The sequence below is a fragment of the Helianthus annuus genome, chromosome 2, assembly GCF_002127325.2.
Source record: "Helianthus annuus cultivar XRQ/B chromosome 2, HanXRQr2.0-SUNRISE, whole genome shotgun sequence".
Taxonomy (NCBI): Eukaryota; Viridiplantae; Streptophyta; class Magnoliopsida; order Asterales; family Asteraceae; genus Helianthus; species Helianthus annuus.
Genome location: NC_035434.2, coordinates 16,597,772 through 16,617,639, shown reverse-complemented (window position 1 = coordinate 16,617,639; position 19,868 = coordinate 16,597,772). Strand labels below are relative to the sequence as shown.

Sequence of the window (19,868 nt, the reverse complement as noted above, 5' to 3'; positions counted from 1 at the left end):
AACCCCTAACACGGTTTTCATCAATTCTTGCTATTGTGCGAGATTTCTGGGCGTGTTCTTTAGGGTTTTTGAAAGGGTGTTCATCAAATTGCTTGTTTGTCATCTTTTCTTAGTTCTTCTTGTCTAACAACACCAAAGGTATGGATTCCTCTTAAATTTATGCTTGTTTATTATATATTAGTGTTTTTCTTCCGAAATTTTAAACTTGTTGGTTTAAGAGTAGGTTGTTTAGACAATGTATGTTGTGCTAGCATGATTTTGAGCAAGATTAGTTGTTTTGAATGGAATTTGAGTATGTCATAACCATAGTGAAGTGATTACACTGTTATGAACATGATTGAACATGAAGATAATGTTGACTTTTGTTAAAATTATAAGAGATTGTAAGATTAACAAAAGATTAATAAGTTTATGATAAAGTGAGCGACTTTGGAAGTTTAAAGAGGCGATTTTGCATTTACTTATTGATTAAATTGTCAACATCATACCTCATGTTCAAGGTTTGGGAGTAAATGAAGGTTGAATCTATATTGATGTTTTGCTTGTTTGTGATTGTAGTCATGGCGGGAAGCAAGAGACAAAAGACTACGGGTCAAGCTTCATCATCCGGGATTGGATCTTCTTCCGGTTTAATACCGAAGAAGTGGGAGCAACCGAGCTCTGTTGAGGAAAATGATGCAAGATTATACCGACAAGATTGGGAATGGGCAAAGTTCAGGGATAGCCAAAGTGCCAGAATTTGGGACGACGAGAAGAACAAACAGTTGTCGAGCTATCAAGATAGAAAGTTAGAAGCGAAGTTGTGGAAATGGAAGATGGTGAATGGGGTGAACACGTCGGTTCCAACAAGAGTGATATGTGAACGGACCGTGAATGTAGAAGAATTCCGGAACATCGGGATTGTACAAATGTTTGAGAGGTTAGGATGGGAGAGTGTTTTGGATTGGTGTGAAGACAATACTTTCAGGATTTACTTGTCGGAAGTATGTGAATGGTTGTCCACCTTGAGGCTTGTCAACAAGAATGAATCCCCTTCACAGTGGAAGTTAGTGGGGAAGACAACTCGAGGAATCATGACGATGTCGTTCGAAACTATGAATCGTATTGCTCGGTTTGACTCTTTGGGAGCACAAGCATATGACTACCCCACCATCGAGCAGTTTTTGGATAATCATTTGAACATCAATGACGGTGAGCAGTTGATAGAGGTTATCTTGCCGACCCACCCAGGGGGTGACATGAAACGGAAGCATATGTCACTTGAGGGAAAGATTTTGCAGGGGATCTCGGTTGAGAACATATTGGCAAGGTTTGGTGATCGCGGGGGAGTGAGAGTAAGTGATTGCAGGGTGGTGCATGCTTTACTGTATGGGACCCCAACACTGTCGTGGAGGCACATAGTAATGATGAACACATGGGCTACCAGGGAGTCGTCCCAGAGGCGGTTTATTCCATATGCACGCCTCATAAGTGCCATGATTGTGCAGCAAAATTGCTTACCCTTGGAAGCACTATGGGTCTCTAAGCCAGTGGAGGAATTTAACGTGGCTTACATGAAGAAAAATTGGAAGATAGAGGTCAAGTTCTCGGGAAATAAGTATGTCGTGACCGATGAGTTGGGGAACAAGTATGAGGTCCGTACTTCTGGGGCACCACCCGTGCAGGAAGAAGATGTGGAGATGGAGGAAGAAGAGGAGGAAGCTGAACCCTCCGGTGCACAAAGACCAAGGCAGCGTTATATGCGGCCACATAGGGAGATTAACGCAGAGGTGGCAGGTTTTGTGACCCGACGACGGGTGCCCTCCTACAAAAATTTTGATAGGGGGCAACAAGAGATATATGATAATGTCTCCGCGTGTATAGGTGAAGGTCGGGAATACAATCAACAGAGAAAAGCTTGGGAGGGGTCTCATGGATCCTCGATGCTCGAATATTGGGAGGCTCAAGGAGCCCAACGTGAAAGGATGAATAAATTTATGGAAGAGCAGGAACTGTTCCAGGCCATGCAAAGGTCACAAATGGAACAGTTAGCAAAAATGCAAGAGGATGAGGCAGCCCGAAGGCGGGCATGGGAAGAAGCGGAAGCGGCGCGTCGACAACAAGAAGAAGAATTGAACCGCCGCCGTTGGAGTGCCATGTACGTCTCTCAACAGATGGCGCTTAATAACACCAAAGTGTTGCATGATCAGGAGCGACACCATAGAGACTACCAAGCCGGCCTTCCCTACGCCGAGCACTCGGGGTGGACAAATTACTCCGATCTTCCCTATCCTCAAGGCCCATCCGACCCGACTCCGCATTGGCCCGAAGCGGTAGGGTCTAGCTTCGTTCCAATCCCGTACCAACCACCGCCCCAGGGGGAGCAAAGCCCCTTAGATAACTATAGGGAGATGCTCGAGGCCCTCACTGGTTATCCATACCAACCCAACCCGCCAATGGATCCAAACGAGCGATATCAGCGGTAGAGGTATGGTATGTTTTATGTTGTTGTTGTTGTATAGTTTATTCCATTATTTCTTTTCGTTTTTATTTAATTTATGTCTAGTTAAATGAACTTTGTGGGTGTGTTCCCTATATAACCCTCACGAGACCGACTCGTCCTCCCGAGCTATCGGGAGGTTTAAAGGGCTTGTTGCATACGCTAAATGCAACCGTGATTCCTACGAAAGTGAGTTAGGCATGTTATTGTTGTAAATTATTTTTTCCACATAAATCAAAGTAAAATAATGTATGACTTGGTAATAATTTCATAAAAGTGGTAGAACTAGGTAACTAACAAATTTTGATGGTTGTGAGAAGCATGCTTCTACACAAGGGTTAAGATTTGTAGGTACATTATGTTCGTGAGACGACCGCTTTGTTGAAAAGATGAAGAGCACACGAGGAACTAGCGAAAAACCAGGTGCATACGTTTCTTTTTATCTTTGATTTTTAGTTAGCAAATAAGTGGATTGTAAATTGTATTTTATTTTCCGGGGTGTAATTTTGGGGAGGTTAGCCGTGTCACATCCCTTGTGCGTTTTAAAACTCTAGTTCTTACACATTGAGGACAATATGTACCTCAAGTGTGGGGATGGGGGAGTAGTAAAAATTTTCGATTTTGACCCGTTCATTTAAATACTACACATTGAGGACAATGTTTACCTCAAGTGTGGGGATGGGGGAAATTTCAAAATTTTTTCAAAAATGTCTTGTTTTCAAAGCAACCTCAAAAGCACAAGTAACCAAGTCAACGAGGGATGTCACAAACCATTTGGTCTTTTGTCATGGTCAAGTTCAAATTAATAAGCATATCGGGAATTTAGCGGGTGGTTATTTGAGAATAATTCGCCTAAGGAACTAGCAATGTATGCATATCACATATCATACCCTTATACGTGAGGTTTGAGCCCTTTATACATTATAGATTCACATTCACATGTTTCTTTGTTTGAGTGGGCCATTAGTCGCGTATTGTAGAACTTGCAACTTTTGATACATTTGAGACTATAGACCGAATACAAGCACGAGAATGATTAAGGCATTAGGTAAACCTTTTCCGTTTAAACCATTTATCTATCCTTACCCAAACAAGTCCCCTAGTCGCCCAATTTGAGCCTTAACCTTTCATTTGACAACCCACTTAGCCCATAACCATCAGCCTTTTCTTTTTAAACCCGTGTGATGAAAATTCGATTATAGGAACTCAAGTTGTATAGTTGTGATTCATTTGTATTATTATTAAAAAAAAATAATAATAAAAATAAAATAAAAATCAGAAAATGTTGCGAAAAAGAATGAAAAAGCATTGAGAAAAACACAAAAAGATGTGCTAGTAGTTTGTTGAATAAAAGGCGAAAGTTTTTGCCCATAGTGGATGTTTATAGTTTGCTTTTGTTTAGGATAGTATTTTGTAATAAAAGGTCGAATTTTCATCACTTTAGCCACTTTAAAAAAATATCCTATTCCTACCCTTCGCCTAGCCCCGTTACAACCCTTCAAAGACCTTTTGACTTGTGCTTTGTATTTGTGTTCGATAGTGGAGAATGATTGAGTTGCAAGCCTATGCGGGTACGTGTTCTAATCGGTTTTGAGCGATTAATTTTTTGAAATGCTAATACATTATATATGTTAGCAAAATTTTGAGCCGAGTGGAGAGCACATTGTGAGGGATATGCATGAGTTGTTAGTTTTACGGGCGAGTTAATCTTGGATAACCATTAGTATATGTGATTATTCACTTAACCGGTAACTATGTGAAATGTGCAAAGAGTTTGAACTTTTGTATGACAATAGACCTTAACTTCTGTCTCGGGAATGGGATGTGCATTCGTTGTTCGACCCACGTGAAAGTGAAAAAAAAACAGATTTGCTTGAGGGCAAGCAAAAGACAAGTGTGGGGATGTGATACGTGGTTAGAAACCGGTGTTTGTTATTGTTTAACTTAACGTTTTTACGTAAGTTTTAGTTCCGAATGGCCTACTTTTAATCAAGATTGTGTTTTGCAGGTTTGATGGAGTTTAAGGAGCTTTTCGGGAGCTTTATGAGTCACCGGGTCGAAAACCGGAGCACCGGAACGCAGTACGGATCACACGGGAGCAAAACAAGGAAAATCTGAAATTTGAGAATCGAGAACCCGTCGCCGACGGGCCCCAAGCCGTCGGCGACGCCATCAGGAAATGCCCGTAGGCATAATGTGACCGTATCCAGGTGTTTAGGCCGTCGGGACAAGAGGGAAAATCCAAGGCCCGTCGCCGACGGGTTGAGGGCCGTCGGCGACGGCCTGTCAAAACCAGAAACGCGAAAATCTTTGATTTAGGGGTTTAGCTCGATTGTGATTGGCTCGGATGCATTCAATTCGTAAGTTACAGATTATTGGGAGTTTGAAAAACATTCTTGGAGCCATCTTTCATCACCACTTCATCTCTATTCCACCTACCATCCATCCTACAACCCGAATTCTCATCCGAATCCAAACCCTAGTTCATCACCATTACAATCATTCTTCCACCTTCCATCCATTCAATTTCTCCACCACAAACCCTAACCATTCCTTCACCTTAAAGCTTCATGATGATCCAACTCAAGTCTACAACATCCGGTGATCAAGTTTCTTCGATCATGCGCGGCTAATTCCTTGGAGGTTTCACCCCGGTGTAGGTTAATTGTAAGTCTAGGGTTAAAACATTGTTCTTGGATTGATTTTGTGACAAATTGCTTCTTGATTTGAAACTTATGATAATTGTCTTGCATTTGTATTGAATTCGTAAACCGTCGAGTGAAGATTAAACTTGACTTTATGAAATGTTTATGTGCAATTATGCCTTGTCTAGGTTAGAGTTCACATGTTCTTGGTAACGAAGTGCATTGTGGTCCGTTCTTTATAACGTTGATTGCTCTTGGCACCTAAGCCGTGTAACACTAAACTCGTTAATCGTTTTTGCAATTGAATCAATCTTAAAACGTGTAGGAACCCTAGGAATGCAATTACCGAACCGGGTGTGAACCTTGTTTTCTTATTATTGTTCAAACAATCATTTTCCCTTCTTGCGTTTAGTAATCGTGAGTAGTTAATTTCTTTAATCATTTTAGTTATTCTAATTCACAACTTCCAATCAAACAAAAACATACAAAAAAACAATATAGCAAGTTTCATAAAAGTGACAACTATTTATAATTCAATCAAATCCGCACACAAACCACATACTCTTCGTGGTTCGACCCCTTGCTACCACTAGCTATTTGTTAAGGGTAATTAGGGTATATAAATATTATCTTTGACCGGAGCGCGACTCTCCGATCAGCCTCCAACACCACCCCTCCTCCGCCATAGGAGGGCGTTATGCAAACTCTCGCCAACCCCTTAGACCAACCGTACTGGGGCGTGTTCCCCCCTTAATACCGCCGGAAAACGCCGGAACACCCATTACACCCGGCCTGATGTGGCGTTTTTTTACAAAAAAAATTGCCCCAGCGTTTTTTTAATAACGCTGCAAATGGGTTTGACTGGCCAATGAGAAAATAGTTTGCTTTTTTTTTGTTTAATGATTGGAAGGGGCATTATTAGGCATTATTCCCACTACGCCACTTTTGCAATAACGCCCCATGCTGACTGGACTGCCACGTGTCGAATAATGCCCCATGGTGAGGGCATTATTTTGTTTAACCACTACACATGGTCTTAGTGGGAATGAAGGGATGATTCTGGTGGGGCCCAAATCTATTGACCAATCAGATTTTATTTCTTTACTTGTTTTTTTAATTAGGGGGCTCAATGATTTTGGTGGGGCTTTATCCCACACCATCAGTGTTAAAAGGGGGGGGGGGTGTCATTGTTGCCCTAAAACTTACGTGACACTGATGTGGCATAATAAAGGCCCTAAGGGATTTATCACACACCATACAACCTAAATATTGACGCACCTGTGATAAGATAAGATAAATTGCAGTAAAATGAAAGTGACCTCACCATTATTGAAACAATGAGAATTTGGGGTTTCACTTTCTAACATCCTTTTGTTTCGTATTTTTTTAGCTAAATTATATTTTCATTCTTGATGTTATAGTCTTTTTATCAAATTATACCCAAAATTTTCTAATTTATTTTTTCTTTCATTGTTTCTTGAGTTTTATTTATTGTATCTATAGCTTGGTTGGTTATACATATAATAAGCGATCTATTTACTAGGTCATATGCATAGCTTATTTTTGTCATTATTTTAAGGGAATATACCAGAGAATAGTAATGAAGTTTTAGGAGTGTTCCAATTAGGTCACTGATGAAATTTATTGTTCCAATTAGATCATTCTACTATATTTTGGTGTTCTAATACTGGATATTTTACCTGAATAGCAGGTCATAGTCCTAAATGACATTTATTTAACTTTTTTTTAAAACATGATCACATGGACGTAAATAAAAGAAAATATAATAAATCAACACAAAATCTAAATCCAAAACAATCTATATCACGCAAATATAATATGAGATAAATTGTAGAAAAGTTTTTTTTAAAAATTCATATAAGAAACACAAATTTTGTTTATACAAATACATTTCGCCTCGCACTTCTCAACCAAGGTGTGAAGCTGTCTCAAGCACAGCTCTTTCTACAAATCCGAGTCAATATTCTTATTGACCATATTGTTGATATACTTGAGAATTTTACATTATTGACCATAAGTTTAATAAGATGTTTAGATGAGAAACAAAGCAACAATCCCATCTTTAAAATAGTCATCTTGGTCTAGTTTCAATGTTTGTAACATTGAGGGGCTGTTCGCCTGTTTGGCAACATGTGAATGGTTAATTGCTGAACTAGTAAGAGGTCTGAACCATTAAGTGTTGAACCAGTAAGATGTCTGAATCATTGAGAGCCTGTATAATGCTTAACCGTTCAAAGGCAAATGTCTGATCAATTTAGATTAAAGGTCTTAACCATTCAGACTCTGTATAAAATCTTAACCATTCAGAATCATTAAGTGCTGAACCAGTAAGAGGTAGACAAACAGCCCCTGAGTCTACTTGGCTTCAGGCCAGAATCTTTTTCTTTTTAATAAAATTCCTACAGTTAAAAAAAATGAAGATCAAATCATGAAAATATTAATCTTTATTGAACAAAACACCCAAGAACAATAATGATGATCATCATCAGTATCACCATCAATTGAGATCAATCAAGGTGGTTAAAGCAGCTGCCAAGATAGCTTAGTTTTTCAAATCAACGATTACATTCAACTTCAAAGATACAAACGAAACAAAAACGAAAAATAACATATTCGTTCAAGTTGATGTAGACTTATCTTCCTTCGGCTGTAAATACCTTTGGTAAGACAGAAAACAAAATTGCATAAGTAATTTAAAGGGAAGATAGGAATACTAAATTCATTATAGCTTTTTTCTTACACCAGTAAACAAAAACATTAAAAAAAAGTAAATTGCCATTTTAGTCCCTGAGTTTTTGTCCAAATTATCATTTTAGTCCAAATAGTTTTTTTTTCTCCTCTGGGTCCCTGACTTTTCCTTTTTCTTGCCATTTTGATCACATTGCCTAGCTTAGTCTAAAAACCAGGTTATAATCAGGGGTATTTTTGGCATTAAATTATTATGAGGTTTATAAATTATGTTGTAAACTACCCCTGGTTATCACTACACAACAGTTATGCCAAAAATACCCCTGGTTATAACCAGATTTTTAGACTGAGTTAGGCAATGTGATCAAAATGGTAAGAAAATGGAAAAGTCAGGGACCCAGAGGAGAAAAAAAAACTATTTGGACTAAAATGGCAATTTGGATCAAACCCCAGGGACTAAAATGGCAATTTACTCTAAAAAAAAGTAATAAATTTAACAAGAAGAGATTTAAAGGCATTTTTGCATCAAAAGCAGCTTACCCTTGATGCTTTGCAAAACGTGAAAGCTGATACAATTGAACGGTTTCATTTGAGGCATGACATGCTAGAAGTAGATAGTTACGAGGCTGCACCATCCACGCAAACCTCATGAATAAACCGGAATACACACACATCGCTGCACCAAAAAAAGTTACGAGTAAACCGCAAAATTATAACTTTTTTAATAAAAAGAACATTAATTTAAGCAAGGTAATGGCAAAAGGGCAAGTTGTGTGAGTGCGGGTTGAGTAACAGGTCAAAATGGGTAAGTCTTCGCATGGGTCAAAACAAATTGGGGTGTGAAACACTTCTTGCCCAAAAGGCCGAAATTATTATTTTATGGCTAATTAGTGTGTCAAATAAGATTTAAAGAGCTATATTATTTTAATAACACCCGGAAATTTTCAATTAAATGCTTTAGAAGGTTTTACACCTTATACGCTTTGGTCGATTTTCAAGATATTCAACCAATTTGGCCTGTTTTCTTTCAGTTTTTTTATGTACCTATCTGGTCCATTAGATATATAGTATAACTAGGACTGTAAATGAACCGAACGTTCACCAAACACTTTGTGAACCGTTTGGCGGGAAGTTCGTTGGTGTTTGTTCGCTTAATAAATGAACAAACACGAACAAGAAATTACGTTCGTTTAGTTAAATGAACGAACATGAACATAGGTCGGGTTCGTTCATTTATGTTCGTGAACATTCGGTAATGTGTTCGTCTGTGTTCAATAATTCATTAGTGTTTTTAGTTTTTATATTTTATTAGATACTTCAAAATTCCGACAAATAAAATGTTTAGTTAGTATTAGTATATTAATTTTAATTTTGATATTTTATTTAAAAACTTCAAAGTTCCGACAAAAAACAAGTTTAATAAGTATTATTATATTATATACTAGGTTAAGTAATTCTACAAAGGCTCCTAAAAATAAGAAGTGTACAAAGACACAATGGATCACACAATGACACAAATATACAACATATAAATATAGAAAAGACACAATGATAATAAACAAAGCTTCTAAAATCTACAACATATAAATCCAAAAGTGAAAACCTAAAATCTCACATTGTAGAGTTCGATGAGACGGTTCCAATGCCGCTTGAATGAGGTCAATCGGAGTCCGTTTGATACCCTTTGCACTACTTATTTTTAGAATCCTTTGTATTTGATCTTAAACGATTATACACTCTGTTCATTAACGCTTGTTTGCGTTCGTTTGTTTTCATTTGTGTTCATGGACGCTCGGTTGCGTTTATTACCTAAACGAACACAAACACATTCATTTCCTTAGCGAACAAATACGAACATAAAATCGCGTTTGGTAAGTGTTCATGAACTGTTCATGAACACTATATTTCCTTAACAAACGAACTGGTCTTGTTCCTGTTCGTTCGGTTCGTTTGCAGCCCTAAGTATAACCCTAATTAATATACTAACTAAACGGGTCAAAACTGTCACTTCTAATACGACTTACGAGACATAACCAACCTGCAGTCATGTTGCCCGATATCATCTCTGGAGGTTTCTGCATGTCCACCAGACCCTGCAATAATTTACCGGTAAAAAAACTTAAATGATAACATTCTTGCCACAAAACAAAGTAAATCATGTAGTAAAAAACGTACCGCAGCGACAAATCCCCAGTTGGCTACAGGACCCCAGAAATGAGTGGTTTTAGGCCCAACAGGACTGTTCAGAAATGCTCGAAAGGCGGCCATATATTATCTTGTTATTAACAGACCTCTGAAATGGTCCATTTAGAAACAAATTAGAACAAGTTCATTGGCTGTAATACATGAAACAGTGAAAAAAAATTCAAAGAAAAGTACTTAAAAATGACTAAAACCGATGCAGCAATCACTGATATAAATATACAAATCTTTTACCATTTAAGAGAATAATAAAAAAACGCATACACACACCAACAGCCCCATGGTCCAACTTAAGTAAATGATATTGTGCCCTGTTCCTTTGTTTTAAAACGTGTGTCTGAAGTACGAGAGGCGTGAGGTGAACGGAAAAATGCCTCAGGGCCTTAAGGCAGTGTAGTTAGGGGTATCGGATCAGAGTAGGCTTGAGCGGAAGCGGAACAAACACACACACACACTAGCAGAAAATAAAGAACACGAGAATTTACGTGGTTCGATCAAGGTGACCTACGTCCACGGGTTGCAACTAGGGTTTTACTTTTATTAGATGCTGACAACTGTTTTTAGAATGACACAGATTACAATTACATCATAGGTATTTATAGAACAAGATTAGGGTTTCCTACTTGGTCAACAAGTTAACTAAGTGGGCCTAATAACTAGGGCCGGCTAACCCTAACTAGGGCCGGCTAACCCTAATTAGGGCCGGCTACCCTAAAGCCTACGAACCCAACAATCTCCCACTCGGAGGCTTTGCATAGTCCACAAAGTACATCCAAGAAATCTATCACCAGTAACTTCAGTAATCTTTACGTTCAAGTCTTCCCAGCCTCCAGTTCCAAGAACAAGCTAAGACTTCAGTCACATCCAAGCCACCTAGTTGCAACCACACCTCTCATCAAGTACCTGAGAGACCAGTTGAAGCTCCCACAAGCTCCAACCCAACAGTCTTATCAGACCCATTCTCTATCTCAACCGGCTTGCACGATCCACCAGCTCCAGAGATACACCGAGAATTAATACCACTCTCCACATTTTGCAAACTATTTCCAGGAGAGCTTTTTTCTTCAGTCGGAATCTTCGTCTTCAAAACCCAACGGTTCTTTGTGATTGTACTCGGAACACGACCCATGCTCCCACTATCACCAAATCCCCTGACTGGCTTAAACTTAGAACCCCGACCACATTCATCTGACATCCCCAAAGCACCAGGATTCAAGTTCGCAAATTGAACCCTCTTCCGCTTACTAGATTCAGTAAACCAGACTTTATGTTGTACAGGGACGGCTACTCCCTCAACAGGTATCTCAACTAGATACAACGATCCTCGTCTTCTCCCACAGGCAACAACAAGATTTCCATCAATCACCTTCCACTTCCCACCACCAAACTTAACATCTAGTCCATGTTTATCCAGTTGACTAACAGAAATAAGTTTCTTCGTTAAACCTGGAATTACCCTGACGTTCTTTAAGTTCCATGTAGTGCCCAGTGGGGTCTTCAGATTGACATCTCCCATACCCGTAACATTAAGAACATGACCGTTAGCTAATCGTACCTTTCCAAAGTCTCCTTTTTTCAGATTCACCATCGTCTCCCCGCTGTGCATGGCGTGAAACGAAGAACCAGAATCCATAGCCCAAGAATCTATAGACTCTTCACAGCAAACCAGTACGTCACCATCAGATTCATCTGACACAACACTGTTTACATGCTGCTTACCATCCTCTTTCTTAGGATCAGCACTCGTTTTTAACATGCCCCTTTTCACCACAGTTCCAACACCTCATATTCTTCCCAACTTTAGACAAGCTTTTCCCACGACTCCTACTGCTTCTGTTTTTACCTCTTCCCCTGCTAACACTAAGCATACCAGAAGCAGATCCTCCACTAGTGTTCCTCCGGCGAACGTCTTCACCCAAAACACTATCCCGGACCCGATCAAACTTCAAATTTCCAGTTCCAGCAGTTTCAGTGACCGTTGTCACAAATCCTGACCAACTATCAGGTAAGGAAGATAACAAAACCACAGCCTGAGTGTCATCATCCAACTTCATGCCCACAGTTGCTAACCTGTACAAAATTGAATTGACCTCGTTAATGTGATCAGCAACTGAACTGCCTTCGTTCATTCTCATATTAAACAGTTCCCTCATCAAGAACACCCTATTACCGGCAGACGGCTTCTCATACATATTTGACAGAGCTTCTAACATATCACGAGCAGTTGTTTCTTTCATGATATTAAATGCAACGCTCCTCGTCAAAGCCAATGTAACTTCCCGTCTTCAGCCATAACAAACGAGAAAACCAGAAAAACCACAAGGAACCAAGCAACCGAAACCTGAGCAACTTTCAATAAACCAGAAACCCGAAGTACCCGAACCAACGACTTATCCTGCAAACCCGAGCGTAAAATCAGTGAATAACCAGGGTTCAAGAACCGAAACCCTAATCGCCAAACACCCCAAAACCACCAGATCTGCAACAGCAAACCCTAGACCTTACGAGCCGTAACCAGAGAATAGGTACGGGCCGTAAACAAGTCAGCGGCGACGGCAGCAACAGCAGATCAAGATCTCTCGTCCAGCTCTCTCCTTCTCATGCGATAACCGTGTGTTTAACTGAACCTTTGGCTCTGATACCACTAGTTAGGGGTATCGGATCAGAGTAGGCTTGAGCGGAAGCGGAACAAACACACACACACACTAGCAGAAAATAAAGAACACGAGAATTTACGTGGTTCGGTCAAGGTGACCTACGTCCACGGGTTGCAACTAGGGTTTTACTTTTATTAGATGCTCACAACTGTTTTCAGAATGACACAGATTACAATTACATCATAGGTATTTATAGAACAAGATTAGGGTTTCCTACTTTGTCAACAAGTTAACTAAGTGGGCCTAATAACTAGGGCCGGCTAACCCTAACTAGGGCCGGCTACCCTAAAGCCTACGAACCCAACAAGTGTTTCATGTACATACATGTTGGTCAAAATTGGTCAGATATAAGTAGGGGGTAAACAAGCCCAGAGGCTCGAGAGCAACTCGTGATCGGCTCGGTTAAAAGCTCGAACGAGTCGAGCCTTAACGAGCCCGAGCTCGAGCTTGAAATAGAGCTCGTTTAGTTATCGAGCCCGAGCTCGAGCCTGAAATACAAAGCTCGTTTAGGCTCGCGAGCTCAAACGAGCCTAAACAAAATTTTAGTTTTTTATATATATAATATAATAATGATGATAACATTGGTGAGCCGAGCTCGAGTGGCTCGCTTAATCGCTGTTGAAACGAGCTCGAGCCGAGCTTCTAGCTCATTTGAGGTTGTTCTCGAAATAGCTCGAGCCGAGCTCGAGCTTTGGGTTTTACTCGCGAGCCGAGCTCGAGCTCAGAGAAGTAGGCTCGAACCGAGCCGAGCTCGAGCTCGAGCTTCATAAAAACATAACGACCCGAGCTTGAGCCTAGTCGGGCCCGGGCTCGGCTCGTTTACACCCCTAGATATAAGGTCTGGAGGAGGCTAATATGTAAAAAGGACCAAATGATGAAGAATTATGAATGGTTTGCTTGTTAAAAGGCTGATATTTACAAGAGATGAGAGAGATACAACTTTTGGTTGTACATAAAACACCACCTCACATACATGAAGCTCTTGCCTCATGCCCCGCCCCTTGCGACATAAACGCCTCGATGCACTTCACGTACATGAATCTTTTTCCTCAGGCCCCATGCCTCAGGACCTAAACGCCTCGAAGCGCCTCATGCTTCTTAAAACAAGCCCTCTTTCACTTCTATTTTATTCAAGTTGGAAGGCCCATCTTATAGAAATGCTCCGACTTCCATAGTTGTTTAAAGCCATCGCCTCTTGCACCTAGACCCATTTTCCAGGTGAGGGAAGACAATTGCACTTTTATTCTCCAGGCATGTTTCAGGAGCAAATTCCGGCGAGATTCTTAGATTCCTGAGAGTTTCCGACCAGATTCTCTAAATTCTCTAAATTCTGGTAAGATTCCATCCAGACTTCTACTTTTCTACACTAATTCACTAATATTTTAGAACTTTTTGTACTAATTAGATGATATTAAATGTTATATAATAGCTTTTGTTTATTTTATTTGATATATAATATTATTTTTCTACAACATAATACATTTTTAACTTTTTTTCATTGTGCACTTGTTTTTTCTAAGGCCCTCGCTTTTTTCTTTTGCGCCTTGGCCCTAGGCGAGGCCTATGCGCCTTGAGTGAGCCTAGCATCTTTGATAACTATGCTGAGTTCTTATAGTTTATGATTCATACGTATCGGATCGGATTCTTGACATACAATTCTTACTTTCTTACATGACTCACTTAGGTAGATCTCACATATGTGAGGGAATATCATATATCTCCTAACTTTATACACCAAATCATTCACAACTTATACAAATTCACAAAATAACTTGCATCTAATGCTTAGGGGCTGTTTGTTCACCTCTTAATGAGGTTCTTAATGGTTCAGACTTCTTACCGGTTCAGCACTTAATGGTTCAGAATGTTTGTTTCACGAGCAGATGTCTGAATGGTTCAGACATTTGCCTCTGAATGGTTAAGATTTATACAGAGTCTGAATGGTTAAGACCTCCAATCTGAATTGGTCAGACATTTATTTGCTTCCGAACGATTAAGCATTATACTGGCTCTTAATGGTTCAGACCTCTTGATGGTTCAACACTAAACCATTCAGATGTTGCCAAACAGCACCTTACTTGCAGATCAAACTTAAACAAACTCAACAACTGTCAGAATAAATAAATAAATGAATAATTCCTAGGTTTAAAGAACAACAAATCAAGCACAATACTACCGCATATCAATATATCATCAACAACCAAACCCTAGAAAACACAATATCCTACAAATGCGTATAAAATCAATGAATTGTATACGAACAATAAAGGTTGATGATAGTTTGCCCTAATTTCGAACATAATTGATGATCGAATGCTACAAATGGATAAAGTAATCGTGTGAATTCATAAGGACCGTTTGATTGAAGATGATCGGAGAATAGTAAACCCTTACCGTCGCCGGCGATTAGATGACGTCAGAACTAACAGCCTCCAGTCAGAGACAGACCACCTACCATGGAAGGAATATATGACTGCTGACCACTTGCAAGTTGCAAGTTCTTTTCGACTTAATTATCTATTTACATAAAACCCCCATCTAGTTTTATATTGTACAATAATGGCCCCTAGACAATTTAAATGTGGGTGGTCCTCCCAACTACTCAAAAGGTCCTATGTAATGAATGCATGGTTTATGATTTTTTTTTTTTTGAAACGAGAACTTCATTAACACACATCGAACCTGAAAACCGGGACGGTAAAAAACAAACAACTAAAATTACATATTAACAAATTTACACCAATCCTCTCAAACACACGAATCCTTCTTAGCCCTATGTTTATACCACAAAAAACTAGCCGATCTAACAAAACTAAAGACCTCTTCGACGCTGCTTCTCTTACCATTAAATCTCAACTCGTTCCTGGCCTTCCATAGAAACCAACAAGAGACAATTATAACACCTTTCAACGCCTCTTTCTCCGACACCCCCTAGATTCATGCTAATGAATATTCAACAGGTCTTGGACAGAGAAAACGAAGAAATTCCGAACCCGAAACCAAAAAGTAATATTTTCCCATAACCCCAATGCCAACGGACAAGCCGTAAAAATATGACTAACCGAATCCGGACCAGACTCGCAAAAACTGCACTCATCATCGGCGAGCATTACTCCCCTTCTGGCCAGAGCCTCCACCGTCGGAATCATATCCATCGTCGCACGCCACGCCAGGATTGTGACAACTGTCAAAATTGCATGCATCTGTACAATTATTAAACAATGATTAGAGCTTAATGATTGTGCTGAATTACAATAAATTACTTGAGTTGCTTCCTGATTATTACCATATACATACATGTGCATCATATATTGCAAATGACATATCATTACTGCATACAAACTTTGTTGAATCGAATGATGCACGAAACACCGGCAACACAGTTATCAGACAATTCAGAAAAATGCTGACAGAGTTCAGTGAATAGACAAATATTGTATTGAGACACAGAACGAGCCAGAAACCAAGAGTCACACTAGTGTAGTTTGTAGGAAACTAAGGATCATAAAACTGTCTTTCTAGAGATAGTTTAAGTGCCGGAAAGTGCCTAAAACTCACATAAACTGCAGAATTCTACAGAAAATTAGTAAATTCAGCATTTAAACAATCTAATATCATGCATAAATAAAGTTAAATGGTCTTGAATGCTTTCCTAAGTGTCGGGAATCAAAAGTGTCACAAAAGGTAACATAAAGCACACTAAACTGCATAGTTTAGCACCTTAACGAACCGGTAACCAACCGAACAAGCGGACGCTACCCGAAACACCAAATTTCACTAGAAGCATTGTTTTAACATTACCAAGCTAGTTATGATCCCCGAACATTACAACACACTATATAAATATCCAGTAACTAAACATCTAACTAAACACTTGAATTTTAACCATAAACTAACTATTTGGTTAAACCCTAGCCTAAGACCCCCCCCCCCCGTCACACCCCGAAATTTCCACGTATCACCGGTGGGCCCGGTGGGGAGTATCGTGACGTAGTCGATGTCATCATGGTCAAACAACACAATATATAAATGCACAGCGGAAACAAAAGATAAATATGTTACATTCCGAATACAAAGTAATGTCAAAGTATTACACGGAAAGTAAAGGATCCACAGGCGGATCAAATAAAAGAAAACTGTTCAACAGACTTTAGGCATCTAGAACTTGCAAGATTCCTTATTAACGCCCTGAGCTTCCAGCCAATTACGTTCAGTACCTGTCACTTAACCCTTTTTGGAAAATACGTCAGTTTACACTGGTAAATACAATTAACAGACTCATTTGAAAAGGTTTAATAAAATTGATTTGAATGCACAAGGCACAACATATCTTTTATAACTTGGGACAATTATCTTTATAATCTTGTATACAGATTTACATGTTCGTTATACGTTCAGGGCCTGATGTAGAAACTGAGTCAAGATTAACAGACACGCCACAAGTATAGGCCCACAAGAGAGTGAGATACCGTTTCCCTTATGCACTGTCAGGAGTATGCCTACACCTCGTGCATAAGACGTGGCCATTTTATAATACAATGATGTCAGGGATATCCGGGACATGGTCATTAACCCTTAAAGGCTTTTATTTCAAACAATACAGATTAAAGCGGGTTACCTCAATAATTTAATCACAATACGACTAAACATTCAATACCCGACCAAGCGGTATTATTATAATACCGTATCCCAAGCCCGTATAGGGAAAATAAGTTAAAAGTATTTACCTGAGCTAGCAATGCAATTTATACTCAGCTGTATATTCTAGTCAGCAAGCACAAGTACTTCTACTGGGGCTCTCAATCTGGAACGAAGGTTTTTATTAACCTATTAGATTCCTAACGGGTCTTATTTAAGTTGTAACTTAGACCGGTTAGTTTTAAGGAAAGTTGCGGTTCGAACGCGAGATTAAGCGAAGACCGAAATGGAATGTGATTTAGACCCGACAAGTTTGAAGACTTGTATAATATGGGTAATCCAACCACATTCTGGATTTTGAGATAAAAACGACAAGGTTTGACCCGTTTCGGCTAATTTATGTAAACTAGTTACATAAACCGAACCGTACGCGTAAATGGCGTAACGGGTAACCATAAGAGTCTTATACAGGTTTCCTAAGTCAATATGCTATAAATATGTTGTGATATCAGTAGGATACCTTCCATTATGCCCAAAACGAGTTTAACCCCATAATACGCCCCGTAGGGGTATTTTGGTCATTTTAAAGAATTTAAAAGAGGTTAATTATAGTTCTGAAGCTCGGGTCTGAATACATCAGTAAAATAACTTATTTTAATAGGTTACATCAGTTGATGATAAGTCTGATGTGACAGAAAGGTTTTAAACCCGAACTATGCGTTTAATTACGCGTAAAAAACCATTTAAGCGATTTCCGAGTTATACCAGAAATCTGAGTTTTCTGATCAGATTATAAAGTTCAAAATACTATATTTATAATATAAAATCAGTAGCGATTGGATTGGTGTCAAAATACTATGTAGAACTCATTTTATGTCCGAAAAGGGTATATTCGGTATTTACCGAATCGAGGTCATAACCGTAGGCTATGAGCAGGTTAAAAATAATTAAAAATCTTTAAAAATCTCAAAATATTATTTTACATCAGCGTGTAAAAGGTTTGATGTCGAAATTTGGGTTTAGATAGGCTTTATGCTAAGTGCGTCGTTTAATTACAAAAGTTTTCTTAATTGCGCTATTTAGCATAACTCCTATTCTGGACCTCGGATTGACATGAAATTTTAGGGACATGTTTAGAAATCAGTAAACACGGTTATTGTCCTTCCACATGTCCAAAATTCTCGTTTTAAGGTCAAAAGGGCATTATGGTCAACTTTTAAGCATATAACGGAAATGTACAAACGACTCGGACAAATAACGAACCAGCCACAGAGGGTTATACCATCATGTAGCCTGGTCCTAAGAGAGTCCTAAGGCATATCTAAATCATACTAAAACGGGTCAGAACTGAAGTCAAAGCAAAAGTCAAAGTTTTGCGACTTTCGGTTCTGAACCGGGTCAAAACAGGAAATTGTCGGATCAACAAGCTTAGATCAGTTCTTAAACTCATTACCAAGTTATATGAGTGATAAAATAGGTTATACGCCTTCTACATTGCTACTTATGCGTTAAATCGAAAACCTAGCTTCTGTTGACTTTTTATAAACAACTTTGACCCAACATTTGATCTAGTTAGAATGGGAATCAGAGGGTGCCCTTTTAAGCGTTTAAAGCCCATATGATTACCAACTTATAACTACCTTTGATTCGACTAATCACTGGACCAAAAGTGATTAATAGTTAAGTCAACCGTTAATTACGACGGTTTGACTTCTAAGCTATAACTAAGCAAAAACTCAACTAAGAGAGGTTAAGAATACTTACCAAGGTCTAATGCACTATTAGAGATGGCTTGGGTCTGCTCTTATGCTCCAGGAAGCTCCAAGAAAGCAGATGGAAAGAATGATCACAAAGTTGCAACCAAAGGCCTTTATATAGTGATTTAATCGCCATGGATTGTTGACACACAACACTACCAATGGTTCTTGATCATCAACACATGTCCTTAAGGTTCTAGGAGTCACTTAGGCAGCTCTTGGAAGTGTTTAAGGCCATAAATGTCGTTTACATGGGCTGAACATGCAACAAAAACGATTTTCTGCATCTGGGCGTGTCAGGCGGCCCTCGTAAGAGTTCTCCTTGGCTTTACGCGGGCCGCGTGAGCCTTCAGATCTGATTCCAAATCTTTTCATTAATTGCATGCTTGGCTCCTGGTTCTTCGAAAGGTCAACTTAACTTATCTCTTCCACTTTGACCCCTTCCAAATTACCTACAAGGGCCCCTAGACTTTTACCTATCATGTTAAGTCCTTGTTTACCTTGTATACGAATTTGATCATAACTTACTCATACGGTAATGAAACTTTGTGAAATTTCTACCGTGCATTCTAGTGAGCATAATTTACCTTTACAAAGCTTTGTGTTTGCTAAAAGGTCACTCAGAGGTATAAATTAAACATGTTGACACATTTAACCCCTGTAGTTTGTAATTTCTCACTTTCTTTCACAATTAGCTTCGTATGATCCATCAATCATTCGTTTAAGGGTATAAACATCATGTAGGGACATTGTAGGGCATATTTATCCATTGTTGACATTT

General features: G+C 39.1%; 1 protein-coding gene across 1 annotated transcript; it reads right to left on the bottom strand.

Annotated features, from left to right (window-relative positions):
* Positions 1 to 7,568: 7,568 nt before the first annotated feature.
* On the bottom strand, positions 7,569 to 15,214 carry LOC110911814 (mitochondrial pyruvate carrier 1). Its single transcript, XM_022156469.2, has 5 exons — positions 15,087 to 15,214; positions 10,009 to 10,126; positions 9,872 to 9,926; positions 8,374 to 8,509; positions 7,569 to 7,802 (listed from the first exon to the last, which is right to left on the bottom strand). The coding sequence occupies exons 2-5, from the start codon at positions 10,099 to 10,101 to the stop codon at positions 7,763 to 7,765; spliced, it is 324 nt and encodes a 107-aa protein (XP_022012161.1). The 5' UTR covers positions 10,102 to 10,126; positions 15,087 to 15,214; the 3' UTR covers positions 7,569 to 7,762.
* Between the last annotated feature and the right edge of the window lie 4,654 nt (positions 15,215 to 19,868).

Excerpts from the sequence above, each read along its gene's own strand:
- LOC110911814 (XM_022156469.2), bottom strand. The coding sequence starts at position 10,101 with ATGGCCGCCTTTCGAGCATTTCTGAACAGTCCTGTTGGGCCTAAAACC. Across the intron at positions 8,510-9,871 it reads ATCGGGCAACATGACTGCAG|CGATGTGTGTGTATTCCGGT; the intron begins GTTGGTTATGTC and ends TTTTTGGTGCAG. Across the intron at positions 7,803-8,373 it reads CGTTTTGCAAAGCATCAAGG|GTATTTACAGCCGAAGGAAG; the intron begins GTAAGCTGCTTT and ends GTCTTACCAAAG.